The sequence below is a fragment of the Sceloporus undulatus genome, chromosome 5 (genome assembly GCF_019175285.1).
Source record: "Sceloporus undulatus isolate JIND9_A2432 ecotype Alabama chromosome 5, SceUnd_v1.1, whole genome shotgun sequence".
Taxonomy (NCBI): domain Eukaryota; kingdom Metazoa; phylum Chordata; class Lepidosauria; order Squamata; family Phrynosomatidae; genus Sceloporus; species Sceloporus undulatus.
In genome coordinates this window covers 100,081,597-100,102,076 of record NC_056526.1, presented here as the reverse complement: position 1 = coordinate 100,102,076, position 20,480 = coordinate 100,081,597, and the positions used below count along the sequence as shown (strand labels likewise).

The 20,480-nt window shown below is 45.5% G+C and overlaps 1 protein-coding gene across 5 annotated transcripts in view; it reads left to right on the top strand.

The window, feature by feature from the left end:
• Positions 1-20,480, top strand: part of TSPAN9 (tetraspanin 9) — a 266,033-nt gene that overhangs the window by 181,398 nt on the left and 64,155 nt on the right. For all 5 annotated transcript variants that reach the window (XM_042467723.1, XM_042467722.1, XM_042467721.1 and 2 more), the window contains 2 exons: positions 17,316-17,507; positions 18,894-18,968. In XM_042467723.1, coding sequence (XP_042323657.1) covers positions 17,316-17,507; positions 18,894-18,968 — 267 coding nt within the window. The remainder of the gene's footprint in view (positions 1-17,315; positions 17,508-18,893; positions 18,969-20,480) is intronic.

Genomic DNA, 20,480 nt, shown 5'->3' with positions numbered 1-20,480 from the left:
AATCAATGGCTATAGAGAGCGTGGCGAGAGGGGGGGGGGGGGGGGATAGAATTCCTCACAAGTGTTTCGAGTGCCAAATCGCCTCACAGAGATAACAATCGAATGTAAGTGAAACAGTGGGAAATGAGAGAACCACCTTCTCACATTGCATTTCAGCTGCCTTCCAGCCAGCCTCAGCAATGTCTTGTCAACTTTTTAAATCTCCTGAACTGAATATATATATTTGCAATTAAGGAAACTGTCCATTCTGAAGGGGACATTTAACTTCCTGCATCTGTACCTCTGCATACAAATACATGATTGTAAATAAACATTTTTTTAGAATTATGTGGACATTTTAAATAATAAACTATTATAAAGAAAGAAGCGAATGAATGAATGAATGAATGAAATTTTATTTCTATACCGCTATTCCTATACAGATCACAGCAGTTTACAACAAAAGATAACACAACCCTCCCCAACTGTCATCGTTCGGCCTCTGAGGGAGAAAGAAGGCTGGCCCAGTTCCATCAGGGGCTAGCCTGAAGAAGGAGGCTCCTCCCTCCCTAACTGTCATCTTTCGGCCTCTGAGGGAGAGAGTAGGCTAGCCCAGTTCCATCAGGGGCTAGCCTGAAGAAGAAGAATAGCCCTCCCTCCGGTCCATCTGCCTTGGTCCAGGCCTCAGAGGGAGAGAAGAATGCTGGACCTGATTCCCTCCCCCCCTCACCATTCCCTTCTCCTTTTGTGTCGTGTCTTTTAGATTGTAAGCCTGTGGGCAGGGAACTGTCTGTTATCCCCTCTATTGTAAACCGCTCGGATTCCCAGTGATTGGGCGGTATATAAATAAAACCTATTATTATTATTATTACAATACAACAACACATATCCCAACAGTGCAAATAAAACCACCCATACCAATTAAAAGCCACACATAATACTCTAAAACCATTCCATTACAACCATTAAACAATTTAAAACCATATTAAAACCATAAAACAAATTAGCTGGATCGAACAATATGCAAAGGGAGAAAAGGATAGTATTAAGGCACATGGGGGAAAGCTTGACGGAAAAGAAAGGTCTTCGGATTTTTACTAAATAGATCTAGAGTGGTGACTGAGCGGAGCTCATCGGGCAAGGAGTTCCAAATCCGCGAGGCCGAGATGGAGAATGCCCTTTGTGAAGAAGAAATATATCTTGATTTTGGAACTCTCAACAGATGTTTTCCGCCTGATCTGAGAGTGCGGGGCAGACTGTATGGGGAGAGGCGGTTCTCCAAGTACCCTGGGCCCAAGCCATTAAGGGCTTTATAGGTCATTACCAACACCTTGTATTGCGCCTGGAAGCAAATGGGCAGCCAATGTAGATCTTGTAGTATAGGTGTTATATGGCTAGTCCTGGAACATCCAGTGACCAGCCTTGCTGCCATATTCTGAATCAATTGTAGCTTCCGGGTTTGGTACAAGGGTTGCCCCATGTAGAGCGCATTACAGAAATCCAACCGAGAGGTTACCAGAGCATGTACTACCGTTTCAAGGTCCCCCCGGCCCAGGTAGGGTCGCAGCTGGCATATCAGCCGAAGCTGATAACAGGTGCTCCTGACTATCGCATCCACCTGAGATGTAAGGTGGAGCGCTGAGTCCAGAAGCACCCAGACTGCGAACTGGGTCCTTCACGGGGAGTGTGACCCCGTTCAGGACAGGTGGACAAATATCCATCCCCTGGCCCGGGAAACCTATTATTATTATTATTATTATTATTATTATTATTATTATTAACCTTTATTTATGAAGCGCTGTAAATTTACACAGCGCTGTACATGCAATCCTTTTAGTTAGACGGTTCCCTGCCCTCAGGCTTACAATCTAAAAAGACATGACACAGAAGGAGAAGGGAGTGGTGACGGGAAAGGGTAAGAGGTCCAGCAGTTCCTCTCAACCTCCGAGGCCTATCACGAGTACTTCCGTTTTCTCTGGATTCAAACTGAGTCTGTTTTCCCTCATCCAGCCCATTACAGACTCCAGACAGGCATTGAGAGGAGAGAAGCCATCCCTAGTCACTGCATCAGTCAGAGACACAGAGAAACATATTTGGGTGTCATCAGCGTACTGATAACACCGAGCCCCGTGTCTCTGGATTATCTCTCCCAGCAGCTTCATGTAAATGTTAAATAGCATGGGGGACAAAATTGCTCCCTGAGGGACACCAGATGTAAGGGCCCTCTTATCGGAGCGACAGTCCCCCAGCTGCACCATCTGGAATCTACCCGAGAGGTAGGAACAGAACCACTGAAGGGCAGTGCTCCCGATACCCAACTCCCTCAGGCGTTCCAGAAGGATACCATGGTCAATGGTATTGAAGGCCGCCGGGATGTACAAAAGCACTAACAGGGACACGCTACCCCTGTCCATGCCCAGACGGAGATCATCGACTAAGGCGACCATGGCAGTCTCAACTCCATAGCCCGCCCGAAAGCCGGTTTGAAATGGGTCTAGAAAATCCGTTTCATCCAAGATCCCTTGAAGCTGGAAGGCGAGACTATACAACCTGAATATCTGAAAATAGATGCTTAAAGGCTTTAAAAAATGATCTAATTAAGATTGAGAAAAATAGTTAGTTTGCCATATACAGTGAGCCCGCACCATACACGGGCTTCACTTACATGGCTTTCAGCATATGCTGAAGCCGCAGGAGAATTTTATCAATGGCATGCACGCGCCATATTATGTTCAATGGGGTGCGAGCATATGCAATTTTCCCCTTATGCGGGGGGCAGGGGATCCATAACAGATTCCCTGCATTTGGGAAGGTAGGACTATAGCAATAACAAGTACATTTCTATAACACTTATCAGTGAACTAGCACTCCCTAAGTCATTTACAATGTGTAAGCCAATTGCCTCCCAACAAGCTGGGTATTCATTTTAGTGACCTACAAAAGGATTGAAGGCTGAGTGGACTTTGGAGCCCTCCTCTAGGATCAAACCTACAACGTGGTTGCTGTAGGGCTCCTTATGGAGATAAAGACAAGGTCGAACCAGTTCGTAATGTGTTGAAAGGAAATGAGAAATAGTTCTGGAGTACAGAGCAAAGAGATTAAGCTAGACAGACTTAATTTAATGGAGCAGGAAGACATTCAGTAGCTGAGCAGATTAACAGCAGTAGATTTTTTTTCTTTTACTTTTTCTTTTTGCTCTGTATAGATTGGTTTGACAGCTGTCAAAATGAGTACAGATGAACTGAAGACAAGACAGAATGTGCAGTTTAGAACAAGGAGAACTTCTGCAGAAAAATAACTAAACCAATGGGCTTAACACATTTTAGAAGCATGTGACCAGATTAGGACCTCGATGACCCAGATGAAAAATAACTTCAAGACAGCACTTAAACCAGAACTCAAGGACATAAATATCAGATGACAGTGGAGACAGAGCAGATGAATATAAAGGTTCAGAAATTAGAGAGGACTCAAGAACTGAAAGTCTATTGATAAATTAAGTAGAGACAGAGAGCAAGACCTCGATGCCATGACCTTCATTGATCTTAGAGAAAGAGAGATGTCTTTGGCGCAAAACATGAAGGCCAAAAGAAGCAATTCTGGCCACTTTGAGGGCATTGTGTTTAGACAACACATCCCCTAATACAGGAGAATTAAGAATTTCTTAGAAAGTATAAAATAGATTCTGAAGAAGAGGCGGTGACTAGAAGAGAACAGGAGGGTGAAACTTTGTTGTTGTTTTTAAATATCTTTATTGCATATGTAATCTCACTAGCATACAACCCCAACAAGTATTGATAACAAACATAACAAACATAATACAGTATTCACAAACCCAACACACACACACACACACATATCTTCTAAACACAATAAAAAACATACAACATAGAAAGTTACTTCCTTTCTTCCATTCATGGATGTTAGAGATTCCTTTAAATTCACTTTAATAATAGTTTTCATATAGCTTTTTTAATGTATATATACATTATTATTGCTTTGCTTTATTTTATTTTAGCTTTACTGCCCTTTGTTCTAATTAGTTTCAGTATATTATTGCTCAGACCGTGTAGCGACTTCCCAGTAATTATGTATTCATAACTTCTACTTTTGTCCAGTATAATTAAAGGAGAAATCAAATTCTTGAAGGTATTCCTTTATATTGTTGTAGTGGTTTTGAAGTATTAATTTAACCTTGCCTAATCCTTTTCAAATTTCTGTGCAGAAGCATTTCTGAGAAGCAGTGTGAGTTTGTCATTCTGCATATATTCAAGCATCTTTGTTTCCCATTCTGTTATCATATAAAAGAGGATTTTACCAAATTCCCTTTCCTTGTCATCATCTAGCATACAGTATTTAATAACAATATTTTTGGTTTCCTTTCTATGTTGATGTATGTTCTCCTAGAGCTTGTTATACAATGGGAAGGAGATGCCAGGTATAGTCAGACTTTAGGAGAGCTGGTTCCAATAAACTTAGAGAAAAACTGGGAGTGATCAAGTGGTCAGGTATACTAAAAGAGAAGGGAGTTCAGGATGGATGAGAGATTCTCAAAAGGGAGATACTGAAGGCACAGTTTCAAACAGTTCCAATGAGGAAGGAAAATGTGAGATGTCTCAAGAAGCCAGGAACTTCTTGACTAAGAAACTTGCAACTGAGCTAAGTTTTAAATGGAACATGTCTAAGAAATGGAAAAAGGAACGTTGGTTCTTACCTATTATACGTCCATTTCCAGCTGAAAAGATTTGATTCTGCTGAGAATTGGGTTGCTCCTCCCATGAGCTCCTAGAAGGCAGGGACAGATTTAAATAACAAAAGGACCCCCCTGCCCCCTCATGGGAGGGGCGACCCAGAAGGTCCAGTTGTTATCCAGCCTAAGAGCCAGCAGGCTGAGGCCGGAAGCAAGCAGACTCTTGATAAGAATCCATCATTGTTGTGATCAAATCAGCAGTCTATTCTTGTAACTTGTTTGGCTGGAGCGCATCACCCTGTTGTCCCACAGCAGCACCAAGGGTGGGGAGGAGGATCGAACCTTCTTTGCTGGAAATGGACATATAACAAGTAAGAACCAACGTTCCTTTTCCCAGTGGAGAAGGTGAGATCCTCCTGAGAATTGGCACTTACCAAAGCCCTCAAGCAGGAGGGGAGTGCTGTGTAGACAGAGGGGACGGCGGAAGCACGCACTGGAGCACTCTCCTGCCAAAGGCGGCCTCGACTGACTGGTACAGGTCAAGCTTGTCGTGCTTGACAAAGGTAGAGGGTGTCTTCCAGGTTGTGGCTCTGCAGATCTCTGTTAGGGGGGCACTGGTGGCCCAGGCTACAGAGGTGGTCACACTCCTGGTTGAGTGTGCAACCACTCCATCAGGTGGCGGAAGGCCCTGAGACTTGTAGCAGGTCATGATACACTCTCTGATCCATCTAGCCAGAGTAGAAGGAGACACTTTCTTTCCCTTTTTAGCCTTGCTGAAGGAGACTAAAAGGGCCTCCCAGGCTCTGAATGGTCTTGTCTTCTTGAGGTATATCCTGTTCGCCCTGCGGACGTTGAGGGTATGCCAACTCTTTTCCAGATCAGTCACTGAGCGAGGACAAAAGGAAGGTAGTATGACGTTGTGGGACAAGTGGAAGGCGGACTTGGCCTTAGGGATGAAGGTGGGATCCATATGAAGCAAGACCGAGTCCGGCCTGAACACACAGAGGTCCTGTTGCACCGATAGGGCACAGAGCTCGGTTACTCTTTGGGCTGAGGTGATGGCAGTCAAGAAGAGCACTTTCCAAGACAGATGCTTGAGGGATATCTCTCTCAGTGGCTCAAAGGGGTGGATGATGAGAGCCTTGAGCACGGTGTATAGGTCCCATGATGGAAACCTATGTCTTGCCGGGGGGGGGGGCGACGTGTTGGTGACTTTTAGAAGTCTCCTTAGGTGTGGGTTGGAGGAGGTTGTGGCTGCTTCATTATGGGGTAGGATGGAAGTAATTGCAGCCACCTGCTTTTTGAGGGTGTTCGGACGGAGGCCCTAGTCTATGCCATCCTGCAAGAACAACATCAGTGTTGAGGCGGAGAATTGGAGGGGGTTGAGCCGCTTGCGTTAACACCACCTCCAAAATGCTCTGAAGGTATATTTATAGATTCTTTGAGTGGAAGTTCATCAACAGGCGAGGATGGAATTAATCACCTGTGGAGAGTATCTGTATTGTTGGAGCATGTGTCGTTCAACCTTCAGGCATGGAGCTGAAGCCAGACCGGGTAGGGTTGAAATACAGTACTTGGCCTTGAGAGAGAAGGTCATGTCACACCAGAAGCTCCAGGCTGTCCGTGGCCATGGTCAGGATCTCTTGAGTACCAGGCCCTGCGGGGCCACGCTGGGGCCACTAGGATAACCTTGGCCCTCTCTTTCCTGATCTTGCTCATGACCTTGGTCAGGAGGGAGAACGGCAGGAACACGTAGAGGAGGGTCCTGGGCCTCCCTGAGACTGATATCTCGAGATGAAGCGAGCTGTCTTGGTGTTTACTGGGGAGGCAAAGAGGTCTATCTCTGGATGACTCAGTTGGTTGACAATCATGTTGAATACCTCTGGGTGAAGGCTCCATTCGCCCTGATGAATGTCTGTCCTGCTCAACCAGTCCGCTGTGGAGTTGAGCTCTCCCTGGAGGTGTTCTGCCTCCAAGGACAGCAGGTTGGTCTACGTCCATTGTACAAGTAAGCTTACTCCCTCCATTAGGGCATGCGACTTCGTCCTGCCCTGGCGGTTGATATGGGCCTTTGCGGTGACGTTGTCGGTCCTGATCAAAAAAGCTCTGCCCTGAACCAGCTCTGCAAAGTCGAGAAGGGACAGCCTGACTGCCTTCAGCTCGAGCCAGTTGATCCTTTGCTGCTAGTTGGAGGGGTCCCATCTGCTGTAGCCCCTGCTGATCCCAAGCACCCGGAGGACCCCGATGTGTTTTACGATTCCGACACAGGTCGTTTCTACATGGCAGTTCCGAGAGAAACGGCTTTGCGGAAATTCGAGGAGGGACGTCATGCCCGTAAGGTGTGCAGCCAACCTGCGCAGCCTGCGTCATCAAAGCCGTCGAAGCCGACTACATCGGAGCCGGTGTCGAAGCACCAAGAACCATGGGCCCGGCTGGAGGCCCTGCTGCAGGAGCCTGACAATGACGTGGTAATACCTATCCAGACCGATACCGACTCTGAACCCGAGGTGGTTCCATTCTCTGAGAACCCCTCTGATGATGATTCTCTGCAAAGTATGCATCGTCCAGAACCAGCCTCCCCGACGGATTATCCCCGGACCTTTATTGAACATGTAATTAAGATGTCCAGGGCCCTCAACATCAATCTGGAATACCCGGAGGAGGCGGCAAAGGACCCAGTTGAGCGGCGGGTCCATGGGCGCATGCAAACACCACCATCCATCCCACTCTTGCCATGCCTGGAGACAATTATTAAGAGATCTTGGGACTCTCCAGCTTCATTGGTGGGGAACTCCAGGAAGATTGAGTCCCTGTACAGGGTCTCTCCAAAGAGTTGCTCATGGCTGGCCAGCCACCCGAGGCAGAACTCGGCAATTGTCGAAGGAGCTCAGCTGGCTTCCACTCACAAGCAAGCTACTTCGCTGGTCGACTGTGAGGCCCGCAAGATAGACGGACTGGCTAAACAAGCATACTCGGCGGCATCGTTGGCGGTGAAAGCCATTAATTACACTGCATGCATGGGGGCCTATGTCCAAGCCCTGATGGAAGACATTTCACCCCTGATCCCAAACAAAGCGCAACGTAAGCTGGTAGAGATCAGGGATGAGACCCACTCCATTGGGGGTTGGCTCATTACGGTGTCCCGTAATGTAACCGACTGTGCGGGTAGAGCGATGTTGGCCTCGATGGCTCTACGCCGCCATGCATGGCTTCGCGGCACCGACTTGACCCCGGGGGTAAAGGCGGCTATAGAGGAGATGCCGATAGATGAGTCTGGCCTGTTCAACTCCTAGACCGATGACCGTCTCAAAAGAAAATTCAAGATGAAGGCCGCAGCGAAGAGACATGGTATGTCTTCGTCCTCCACACAACAGTTCAGGAGAAGGCAGCGCCCATGGCGGTCTCAGGGCCCGTCTTTTAGATCGTTCCATCAGGACCAACAGGGACAACAGCAGGGAACCCAGCGGCCTAGGTACCCCTCGCAATCTTCCTCCTCCTCCTCGGGCAGACGGGGCCCTCCTGCACAGTACCGTAAACCTCACCGGCAGGAGTCGGACCAAACCAAGAAAAGGTCCTGAAGTGTTCCAGCACGCTTCGTTGTCTCTCCTCCTTTCTTTTTAGACATCTTGAGGCCCTTTGCTAACACCTGGGCTTCTATAACCACTGACTCTTGGGCCCTTAACATTGTCCGTAGGGGTTATGCCCTCGAGTTCAAGGAGCTCCCACCAACAGGAACCTTTATTTCCACCTCACCCTCGGACACCCTTCTCGACGAAGTGCGCTCGTTACTGGCTAAAGGGGCCATCTCCCCGGTGCCGACGGGCCATCTTTCAAGGGCCTTTTTCTCAAAATACTTTATTGTTCCAAAGCCGGATGGAGGAGTTAGACCCATCCTGGATCTAAGAAACTTAAATCTTTTCCTTCACTATCTTCGGTTTCAAATGGTAACCTTGGCTTCTATCCTGCCTCTTCTCCACCAGGGACTGTGGTTCGCGACCATCGATCTCAAGGATGCCTACTTCCACGTCGGGATCTGGGAGTCCCACAGGAGATTCCTCACCTTCGCCGTCGGCTCCGACGTCTACAACTACAATGTTCTCCCTTTTGGGCTGGCCACAGCACCAAGAGTCTTCACCAAATGCCTCGCACCGGTAGTGGCGTACCTCCACCAGAGAGGCTACAGGGTGTTCCCTTACCTGGACAACTGACTCCTAGCGGCCGCTTCAGAAGGGGAGCTCCTGGAGGCCATCGACTTTGCCTTAGCTCTTCTCGGCTCACTCGGCCTGCTGGTCAACATGGAAAAGTCTCACCTCACCCCTTCCAGGCGGGTCAAGTTCATAGGGGCCGTCTTAGATGCCGACGCCTGCACCGCATATCTCCCTCCGGACCGTTTCCAGGCGCTGGTAGCCTCCATACGGCCGCTGTTGACCTACAGGAGGGGCAGAGCCAGGGACGTTCAGGTAGCCTTGGGCCATATGACTTCGACGACCTTCGTGACTCCATGGGCGAGGCTGCGTCTTCGGCCGCTCCAGGCATGGTTCTTGACAGTCTTCAACCCGATGACGGACCTGCCGTACAAGTGGCTCACGGTCCCAAGGCCGGTAGCTTGTTCCCTCAAATGGTGGATAGATGCCCAAAACATCTGCATCGGCTTGCCGTTCTCCCCTCCACAACCTCAGATGACCTTGACAACGGATGCATCCCGAGAAGGTTGGGGTGCACATCTTCTGGACTTAATGGTCAAAGGGAAGTGGTCCCAGGAAGGGAAAGCCCTCCACATAAACACCCTCGAGATGTTGGCTGTAGAGAAATCTATGAGGTCGTTCGAGCCGACCCTGACCGACAAGGTGGTCCTCCTCAGAACGGACAACATGACAGTCCTTTACTATATAAACAAACAAGGAGGAACCAAGTCCGTGACACTGTTGGACATTACCTTACGAATTTGGAATTGGTGCATTCTGAGACGAATCCTGCTCCAGGCAGTGCACCTCCCAGGAGAGGACAACGACCTAGCGGATCAGCTCAGCAGGTCATCATCGGTGTCGCACGAATGGAGGCTCCACCCGGACACGGTGGGCGAGATATTCAACCGATGGGGAGCCCCTTGGGTCGACCTCTTCGCGACCGACAACAACACTCATTGTCCCCGGTTCTGTTCCAGGATGCGCAGCAGGAACTCCTCGGAGACGCATTCGCCTTCCAGTGGTCGGGAGAGATGCTCTATGCATTCCTTCCGTTCCCGTTGATCGTCCGAGAGGTGTCCAAGATGACAGCGGATCGGTCGGACACGATCCTCATCACACCGTGGTGGCCCAGGCAGCCTTGGTTTCCATCCCTGCTGCACCTGTCAAGGAGAACCTTCCTCCGCATCGACTTTCGCCCGGACCTGCTCACGATCCAGGAGGGGCGAGTCCGCTACCCAGACATGGATTGCCTGCCGCTGGTGGCTTGGAGGCTCCATCCCTAACAGCACTGCCAGACTCGGTGCGGAGGGTGATCCACGCAGCCCAAAAGCCTTCCACCTGTAGGTCCTATGCCTCCAAATGAAAGAGATTTCTCTGGTTCCTGGCTGATAAGGACCTCTCCCCGAGCCAAGTTACCACTCCAGTAGTACTGGAATTTTTTGATGGCACTCTTGGAGGACGGGCTCTGCCTTACCTCCATCAAGCGCTATTTGTCTGCTATTTGTTCCCGTTTTCAGTTTGGGGACAAACCTTCCTTCTTCAGGGACCCCTTGGTGAAGGGTTTCCTAAAAGGTTGTGGGAATCTTTACCCCCCGGTGTCGGTACCTACTCCAGCTTGGAACTTGGATGTGGTACTGTCGGCCTTGCAATCCAGTCCCTCCGAGCCGATGGCCACAATGGACTTGAGACTTTTGACCTGGAAGACTGCTTTCCTGATGGCCATCACTTCTGCCCGCCACGCAGGCGAACTTTGTGCTTTGCGGAGGGACCAACCATTTTTAAGGTTTCATAAGGACAAGGTGGTCCTCCGTACTGATATTACCTTCTTGTCGAAGGTAGTGTCGGCCTTTCATTTGTATCAGGACATTGTGTTGCCTACCCTGGCCTCGAACCCGACAACGGAGGTCGAACGGACTTTACACACTTTGGACGTTAGAAGGGCTTTGGCCTTCTATTTGGACAGGACTTCGGGTTCGAGCCGGTCCGAGAGACTGTTCCAGTGCTACTCAGAACCGAAGAAGGGGCTGCCGGTCACCGCAGAGGTTCTCAAAATGGGTGGCTGGTACCATCTACCTCTGCTATGAACTATTGGGCAGACCTCTGCCGACCAGGGTACGGTCTCACACAACCAGGGCGGTAGCAGCATCCTCCACTTGTTTGGCTGGGGTGCCCTTGGAGGATGTCTGCAAAGCTGCTGTTTGGTCCCAGCCAATGACATTTATTAAGCATTATAGGCTGGACACTAGGGCCAAACGAGATGCAGCATTTGGTAGGGCAGTATTGGTGTCAGGTTTACATTAAAATTGTTGTTACACATGCAATCTGTCCATCTCAGGGGTTACATTCTCTGGTCCAGGGAATGGTCATGTTATCTATCTGTTTATACTCTTGACTATGACACTGTGTTTGTGAATCACACCTGCTTACCTTGTTCTTGGTATGCCTAGGTTTGGTGACCTCACGACTGGTCTTATGCATTACCTCATTCATGCTGTTATTGTCTACTCCAAGGATGTTGTGCCTTGTTGTGCACTGGCTGTTATGGGGTGCTTGAAAAACAAGACTGACTAAAATGGTTGGTTTCAAACAGTTTATTATATGCATTTGAAACAAGACTATTGTTCTGTTTGGTTCAAACAGTTATCGTGAGCAATAAAAATCACATTGCTTGAACCTTATTTGGTCTCTGGACACTCCCTCCGCCGCTTACCTAAGCTTGTCAGTCTAAACCCATTTGTATGATTCGCAGAGACCACGAAGAAGAAGGACAGGTTGCTTACCTGTAAAAGTATTTCTTCGAGTGGTCATCTACGAATACATACAAATCCCGCCCATCCTCCCCTCAGTGTCCTGCTCTTGATTGGCTCATTCTCATGTCGCTCACGCAGCGAAAAAATATCGGAACTGGGGAAAGAGCGGGAAGGCAGGGGCCTTATAAAGGGTGGGCGGAGTTACCGCCCAAAAGTTTCTATATGTTGCAAAGTGTACTTTGCCCAGTGATTCTAGAAGTTTCCGAACAGCACTGCGCAGGCGCAGTGAAGCCCATTTGTATGTATTCGCAGATGACCACTCGAAGAAATACTGTTACAGGTAAGCAACCTGTCCTTCTTGTCCTTATCCTGCACCAAGACTCGATTAAGGGAAGTAATAGTGCCACTCTATTCTGCTTTAGTCAGACCCCACCTGGAATATTGTGTCCAGTTCAAAAAAGATGTTAAGAAAATGGAGCGTGTCCAAAAGAAAATGGTGAAGGGTCTGGAAACCATGTCCTATGAGGAATGACTTAGGGAACTGGCGATATTATAGCCCTGTTTAAATACTTAAAGGGATTTCATATTGAGGAGGGAGCAAGCGTTTTTTCTGCTGCTCCAGAGACTAGGACCCGGAGCAATGGATGCAAGCTACAGGAAAAGGGATTCCGCCTCAACATTAGGAGGAACCTCCTGACAGTAAGGGCTGTTCGACAGTGGAACACACTCCCTCGGAGTGTGGTGGAGTCTCCCTCCTTGGAGGTCTTTAAGCAGAGGCTGGATGGCCATCTGCAACACACACCCTTGGCTCCAAGCCAGTGAACACAAACACTAGTGGAAAGTTGGGAGGAATGGGTCACCTCAAAGCTAGCTCAAATAAAATCAAACTGTTTCCTCCTCAGTACACCTTACCCTATTGTTTGACTCCATGATTAGACACCTGGCAACGCATGGCACTTTCCTGAGACTTCAAGCTAGTCTCCCAAAACCTAGCCACCCTAGTTATGGCTAATGCATTGAATGTATTTGAGAATGGTTCTTCTATACATACAAACACATAGAGTGAAGATTGTTCATGTGAGGAGGAATTCTCAGACAGTCAGGACTGATCTTCCCACATGTAGGTCCCCTTCTCATGCATGTTAAATGTGCACTTAGTTAGAGGTACGGCTAGCAAATACAACAGTGGGAAAGGTCTAGGCTACACAGCCTTATAACTGTTATTATTCATGCCTATATAAAACAAAATCTCATCCTGGGAGAAAGGTGTCATATAAATAAATAAATGTGGGCAGATATATTGTTCATCCATAATCAGTTTTTCCTAATTAATCAAGTTATTTCCTTTATTGTGAAAATCTCTAAACTTTATCTTAATTTAATTCAAGTGGCCCAACCTGATATATAGGCATGTTGCCTATATATACTCTTTGTTCTGTTTCATCTAGTGTATATATTTATTTTATAGGTTTAGATTTTTATACCAGCCTTCATCAAACAAATAAAATTAGAAAACATTAGCTGTGATCTGATGCTCAGCTGTGGAAACCTTCTCTTGGGGGGCACAGGTGTTCTTTATATGAAGGTGACCCCAGATGCTACAATGATCTTTGTCTCCCTAACCTCTTGTGGAAAATATCTGTGTGCTTATCTCTCCATAGGATGCATATGGTTTGTCTCCTTGCCTCTAATTAACAGGCATACTTATGTTCTTATTTTAGAATAAAATAGAATAGACCAGCAAATCAACTTTCATTTTTAGCACTCTATCATTTTAAAATTCTTCTTTCACATCCTCTCCAATAATTCCTTCCATGCTCTGTAATCCCTGACACTTCATATAATGTGTCAGCCCAGGCATTCCTTTCACCATCTGTACTCCCTTCCTGATTTTTAAATATCTCACTAGAACAAGCATTTTAGTTAGCACTAGGCACCAACCACACATTTGGCCCAGACACCAGTTCAGCTGCTCATAAAACTGCCTGATTTGTCCAAGACCAATTTAATAGCCTGATGAACTTGACTTAAATCTGAACATAACTATCAATGCAGAAAATGCAAATCTTGTACCTTTCACTACCACTACTAATCTAAAAATTGCTATAACTTCTTTTCTTTCCATCTGTCAGAACTGGATAAAATAGTAGACTGGTGTGAGTGGATCGTGCCAGTCTAATTTCATACAAATATGTATTTATATTTTGTGCTATGCACCTCTATATTTTTGCTTATATTTTTTAAAAGCAATTGTCAGTATATTTTTAATTTGGGAGGGGGGATCAGAAATTGCTTTTTAATATAAGAGCTCTGAGGATCAAGCCTGCCAAGTTGCAGAAGAACTATTGTTTAAATTGAGGGAAGGATGATTTGTTTTTCCTTGCTTTCTTCTAGGAAGTTTGCATTTTGTTTGGTTTCAAATTTGTTTGTGAATGGAGCAAGTCATACGAGTGTCCCTAAACAAGAAATCAACAAAATTTCAGAAAGACAGCACAAGGGCTAGGGAATTGTGTTTCATGAGAAATGAATTAAGATTTTGAGATTCTTGAACAGTTGGCACACAGTTACAGAAAGTGTAATATGACAGGTGCAGATGACGCATATGGAGGATTCTGTAGCAGAGATGGAAAAACATGAACATCCAACATGTTTGAAGCAAGCACCACATTCTTCCAGATCCCACAGATTCCACAAAAACTCTTAATCCTGAACATCAGTCCTTCAACCTCCTTTCTGCAAAGTACTAAAATTTGAGAACCCTGATAAAAACCAGTGTGATAATAAACTAGGGCCTGTTACAGACAGCCAAAATAAAGCTGCTTCGAGTCACAGTGGAGGTATGGTGTTTCAATGATGCATGCATCCTAAGAGTCCAGAAGCCATACCAAAGCCACGTTCCAGTCCTTAGGGCTGGAGCGTGGCTTTGGTGCAACTTCTGGACTCTTAGGACGCATGCATCATTGAAACACCATACCTCCACTGTGACTCGAAATAGCTTTATTTTGGCTGTCTGTAACAGGCCAAAAATTGATACTCACTAAAGTATAAACCCCCTGTTGCTTCCCTCTCCTCAAGTTGGTGTTGCTTGATGCAATATGGCCTTCCAAACTGATATTCTTAAAAATTATTCCTCCTCCTTCTTCTTTTGAAATTATTTTTTATTAATGTTCTTTTCCAAATACAAGAAAAGTATTTAAAAACAACACAAAGAGATAAGATGGAGAGCAAGACAGAAAAATATATAGAAATAATAGAAAAGTGGCTTCTGACTTTCTTTTTGGTGGTTGGAGTATAATCATACTTCTCTCACAAAGGGGTGAAACAGGCTCCCCCTGAAAAAGCCAGATTGGGGCTGCGGCAACCACATATCATGACCCCAATCCTCCTTTTTGCAGGTTGAAAAGGGAGCTGCAAACAGCCACTCCTTTTTGCATGAGCAAAAAGCCAGCTTTTCCTCCCCACCGCGGCAGGAAGCCAGCTTTAAGGCGCTCCAGCAGTAAATGCCGCATGGCCCCCGTGTAAATGGCCAGGAGGCTTGAAGCTGGCTTTTGGGCATCTAATCACACCAGATAATTTGTCAATTTCTGCTAACTCATTCATTTTATTAATCCTTCTTCCTTAGTAGGCAATATTGAATTCGTCCATCTCTGTGCATACAACAGTGCTGCTGCCATTGTCATATTCGAAACAATTATCAGCCTGTATCACTGCTGCCATTTTTAGGGAAGGTGATCGAGAGAGCGGTTGCCTCCCAGCTACAGAGGGTCTTGGAGGATACGGATTATCTGGACCCATTTGAAACTGGCTTCCGGGCAGGCTATGGGGTTGAGACTGCCATGGTCGCCTTAGTCGATGATCTCCGTCTGGGGATGGACAGGGGTAGCATGTCCCTGTTAATGCTCTTGGACATCTCTGCGGCCTTCGATACCATCGACCATGGTATCCTTCTGGATCGCCTGGGAGAGTTGGGTATTGGGGGCACTGCTTTGCAGTGGTTCCGTTCCTACCTCTCGGGTAGATTCCAGATGGTGGAGCTGGGGGACTGTCGCTCCGAAAAGAGGGCCCTTACATCTGGTGTCCCTCAGGGAGCGATCTTGTTCCCTATGCTATTTAACATTTACATGAAGCCACTGGGAGAGATCATCTGGAGACACGGGGTGCGGTGTTATCAGTACGCTGATGACACCCAAATAGTCTTCTCTGTGTCTCTGACTGATGCAGTGACTAGGGATGGCATCTCTCCGCTCAATGCCTGTCTGGAGTCGGTAATGGGCTGGATGAGGGGAAATAGACTCAGCCTGAATCCAGAGAAAACAGAAGTACTTGTGATAGGTTCTCCTGGTCCTGGGAAGGAGGCTTATCCACCTGTCCTGAATGGGGTCACGCTCCCCATGAAGGACTCCGTTCGCAGTTTGGGGGTGCTTTTTGACTCGTCGCTTCACCTGACTCCTCAGGTGGATGCGACAGTTAGAAGCACCTGTTATCAGCTTCGGCTGATACGCCAACTGCGCCCCTACCTGGACCGGGGGGACCTTGAAACAGTGGTACACGCACTGGTAACCTCTCGACTCGATTTCTGTAATGCGCTCTACATGGGGCAACCCTTGTACCAAACTCGGAAGCTGCAGTTGGTTCAAAATATGGCCGCTAGGCTGGTCACTGGTAGCTCCAGGGCCAGCCATATAACACCTATATTGAAAGATCTGCATTGGCTACCAATCCGCTTCCGGGCCCAATACAAGGTGTTGGTTGTTACCTATAAAGCCCTAAATGGCTTGGGCCCAGAGTACTTGGAGGACTGCATCTCTCCATACAATCCGCCCCGCACTCTCAGGTCAGGTGGGAAAAAACTTCTGAGTGTTACCAAGACAAGATACGCAGTGACTGCGCAAAGGGCTTTTTTCTGCTGTGGCCCCGCAGTTTTGGAACGCTCTCCCTGAGGAGCTCTGTTTAGCCCCCTCCCTGGAGTCATTCAAGAAAAACCTTAAGACCTACTTATTTTGTCAAGCCTTCCCCCACATGTCCTGATTGTTTTTTTTCTCCTGTGTATTGTGTATCGTATTTTTAGACTGTTTTATCGATTTTGATTGGATTTAACAACGGATTTTAATGATGTATAGTAGTGTATGGTTTTATATGAGGGATTTTTTTTTTTTGCTGTTAATTCTTATTTATAATCTGTAACTTATCCTGTAATGTATTTCTACTATTGTTTTGTAAACCGCCGTGATCGCAGGAATGGCGGTATATAAATAAAATTTCAATCAATCAAACAATATAGTAGTCTTCCATGGCTTTTTTCCAACTATTCATCCATACGTCCCAAAAGAAAAACTTCTGGCTTTAATTGAATATTAAGTTTTAGTTCCTCTGCATCAAAGTATTTATTTGAACTCAGAACTTTTTAGCCTTTTCACATCTCTACCACATATGGGGGGGAAAGTCACTTCATTTTGTTTGCATTTCCAATGAACATTTAAAACACCCTTGTGCATTTACTAGACAATTTCTCTGGTGTCATATAGAAATGATTTAGCATTTTATTAAAAAAATACATAATATAAACCTAAATAAAGAATAAACGTAATATAAATTTAAACCCCATTGAAGACAGCTCTCATTCATGTTACAAAACATTAATTGTACAGGGGCGGGTTTTCTGTTTGTTTGATTTTAATTTTTCTCTCTTTCTCCTGTTTTCCTTTCTAGTTATGTGGCTGCGGGCTCCTGGGCGTTGGAATATGGTTGTCAGTGTCACAAGGAAACTTTGCCACATTTTCTCCCAGCTTCCCATCTCTGTCAGCTGCCAACCTAGTCATTGCCATGGGTACCATCATCATGGTGACGGGCTTCCTGGGTTGCTTGGGTGCTATCAAAGAAAATAAGTGCCTCCTCCTCAGTGTAAGTTAAGGGCAAATTTGTTGCTCTTTGTTTTGTCAATTAAGAAATTGCTCTCTCTTTCATCCCCCACATTGCTGGTAGTAAAACAATCTCTGACCTAAACTTATACAGTATTTCAGTCCTGTATGATCCAGGCTTCTCCATCCTTTTTATATCCTATCTGCTGACTGAAATCATCTTTGCAGGGGGCGATGGCAAAGGCAGGAATACATTTACTATAAAGGATAGCATTTATTTTGTAATGCACATTTTCATACCAACATGAATGGCCCTATATTGTTCTCATTCTGAGGAAAGATTTGAAAAGCTTATTGGGATATTTACAATATGCAGTAGTTTGTGGTGTGTGTCTGGTGTCCCTTGCCTTAAGGACAGGATGATTCTGGCAGGAAATGCTAATGTTAACCTGGTACTTTCCACAACAAAACATACACAAAATGGAAGTGCATATTTTTACTCTTGTGCAGCTGCCTGTATGAAAAATTTCCACATTTTACTTCCACCTGTTGCATATTAGTTGCCTACTTTAATTGGATTTTGAATAGACAGTATTGCATTCATGCAGCTACCCAGTAACTACTGAAGTTGATACTGAACAAATATTTCTCATCCATGTAAGCTTATTCTTGCATTCACAGGAGATCACTTTTTAAAAAAGACTGGGCTAAGATGGATGGGAACCATAATTGGATCTTCCATTAATTTTAATTTTAGCAAGTTGTGGTAATATCAGAGGTATGTGTAGGCAGAGGGGTTCATCCCTTACATCATTTTTTGTAATGAAAATAGCCTTCACCTCAAAGCTAATGTTTGTCCTGCTGTGGAAAACGTATATGCTAAAAGTCAAAGGTTGGACATACAGTTGTTATTCTTCTCCCTTTCTCTAGATTTGATCCTGAAATTTCTAGGAAGCTATATTCTATGTCAGAATCTGATGAGTTGAAGCTTTTATATCCTCCCATAAATAGTGCCACATAAAATATCTATTCTGGGGGGGAGGGGATACACAGTTGAAAGGCTGATATTAGGGAATATGAAATAACTTCTCCATGACTCTGTTTTTTTAAAACAAAATAGATATAAAAATATTTAACACTTTCAATATAAAATTAAAAACAAACAGAAGTTCACATGATGATACCAGAATAAAAGTTGTGAGCAATGCACAAAAACTGCTGAAGGAAATAAGAATATGGGGATACAAAGCATAAGACATGAACTTATTATAATTGATATATAAATTTCACTTATTATTTTATCTTTAAATATATTAATATTTTCATACAAACAATTCATGGTTTTATACAAACAATTAATGCCATTGCTGAATACCTCCCCTTCTCTGATTGTAATATTCCTCTTTGTTCCATTTATCTTTCCTTTCAGTTTTTCATTGTTTTGCTGATCATTCTCCTGGCTGAGCTGATATTACTCATTTTGTTCTTTGTTTATATGGACAAGGTAAGTATTTATACAGTATCATTCAATTGTTTAGCCCTTCACAGGAGCTAAGCTACTTTCCCTTTTTCAGTCCCTAGAACCGTGGTGGTGAATTTATGGCAGAGACGGCTGGGGGAAGAAGTCCTGCCCCAGAAATCCTGCCCCGAGTCCTGCCCCCCTGGAGGGCAGAAGTCTCCCCCCGGAAGTCCCACCCCTTTTAGTCCCGCCCCAGTCTTTTAGTTTGGGCACTCGGTTCCTAGCCCTAGAATAAACAAAGCTTAGACATCTCCCCCACACATTAACATAGGAATGATATGGAAGAAGGCTCTTCATCGAAATGGGGAGAAGTGGGTCATATGTAATGTTATGCGAGACTAGTATTGTCAAAGCACATTTTTTCTGTTTTTTATCCAATTTTTAAGCATGTATACCACTCGCAATACAAGACCCTGGCTTGGTTGCACTGCTTGTTCTGAATATGAGGCAGTTGAAGTGACCACACAACTGCCTGCAGCTGATCTGGAGCAAGACTGTTTTACTTAAGCAAAGAAAATAAAAGAAAGGCAACACATGCATACACATTCTAGCTTGAAACAAATAGGCATATAAAAGGAAAGGAACCAAGCATACATACATACTGGCTATGTAGGCCTGTAAGTAGCTGCAAAGCAAAAGCCTTTGTTTGTCAGCCTTTTATATATCTTTTTCTCATCTACAGAAGCTTCCAGAAAAACGTCACATCATAAAGGTTCTGGATCAAGTAAAGGGAAAAAATTCCCATGCCAATTACTTAGTTGTTTACCAAGTGCCGAGATGAGCTAGAATGAGCTAAATTATATCCCTTTGGCAGTGGGATATAATTCCTCCATCTCCCTGTACCATCCAGATGCAGGGAGAACTTTCCTTGACCCACTCTCTAACAAAGTAACCAAGGCCTACAAATCTACAAGGCAAAATGCAGCCTGAACCATATTTTTGCTAAAGACATAAGCTCCAGGCCTAACAGCATTTCAATTCGTACCTGTTTGAGCTGTTATCAGGTGCCAGTTCCAAGCTTGCTTGTTTTCTTTTCTTTCTTTTTTTTAAAGCAAGTCTCTGGCATTTCTATAAGTGCAGATATAGGCAAAATTTACAGCCACACATCTGTCTATTGCTTTTGGCAAAACTATCATCCTCTACATTTGAATGTAATATATTTAAGCCAAAGAGCGAAGTTTCACATCCAGTGCAGAGCTAATATTTAGGGATGTCATATTGAGGAGGGGGCAAGCTTGTTTTCTGCTGCTCCAGAGACTAGGACCCAGAGCAATGGATGCAAGCTCCAGGAAAAGAGATTCCACCTCAACATTAGGAGGAACTTTCTGACAGTAAGGGCTGTTCGACAGTGGAACACACTCCCTTGGAGTGTAGTGGAGTCTCCCTCCTTGGAGGTCTTTAAGCAGAGGCTGGATGGCCATCTGTCAGGGATGCTTTGACTGAGAGTTTCTGCATGGCAGGGGGTTGGACTGGATGGCCCTTGTAGTCTCTTCCAAC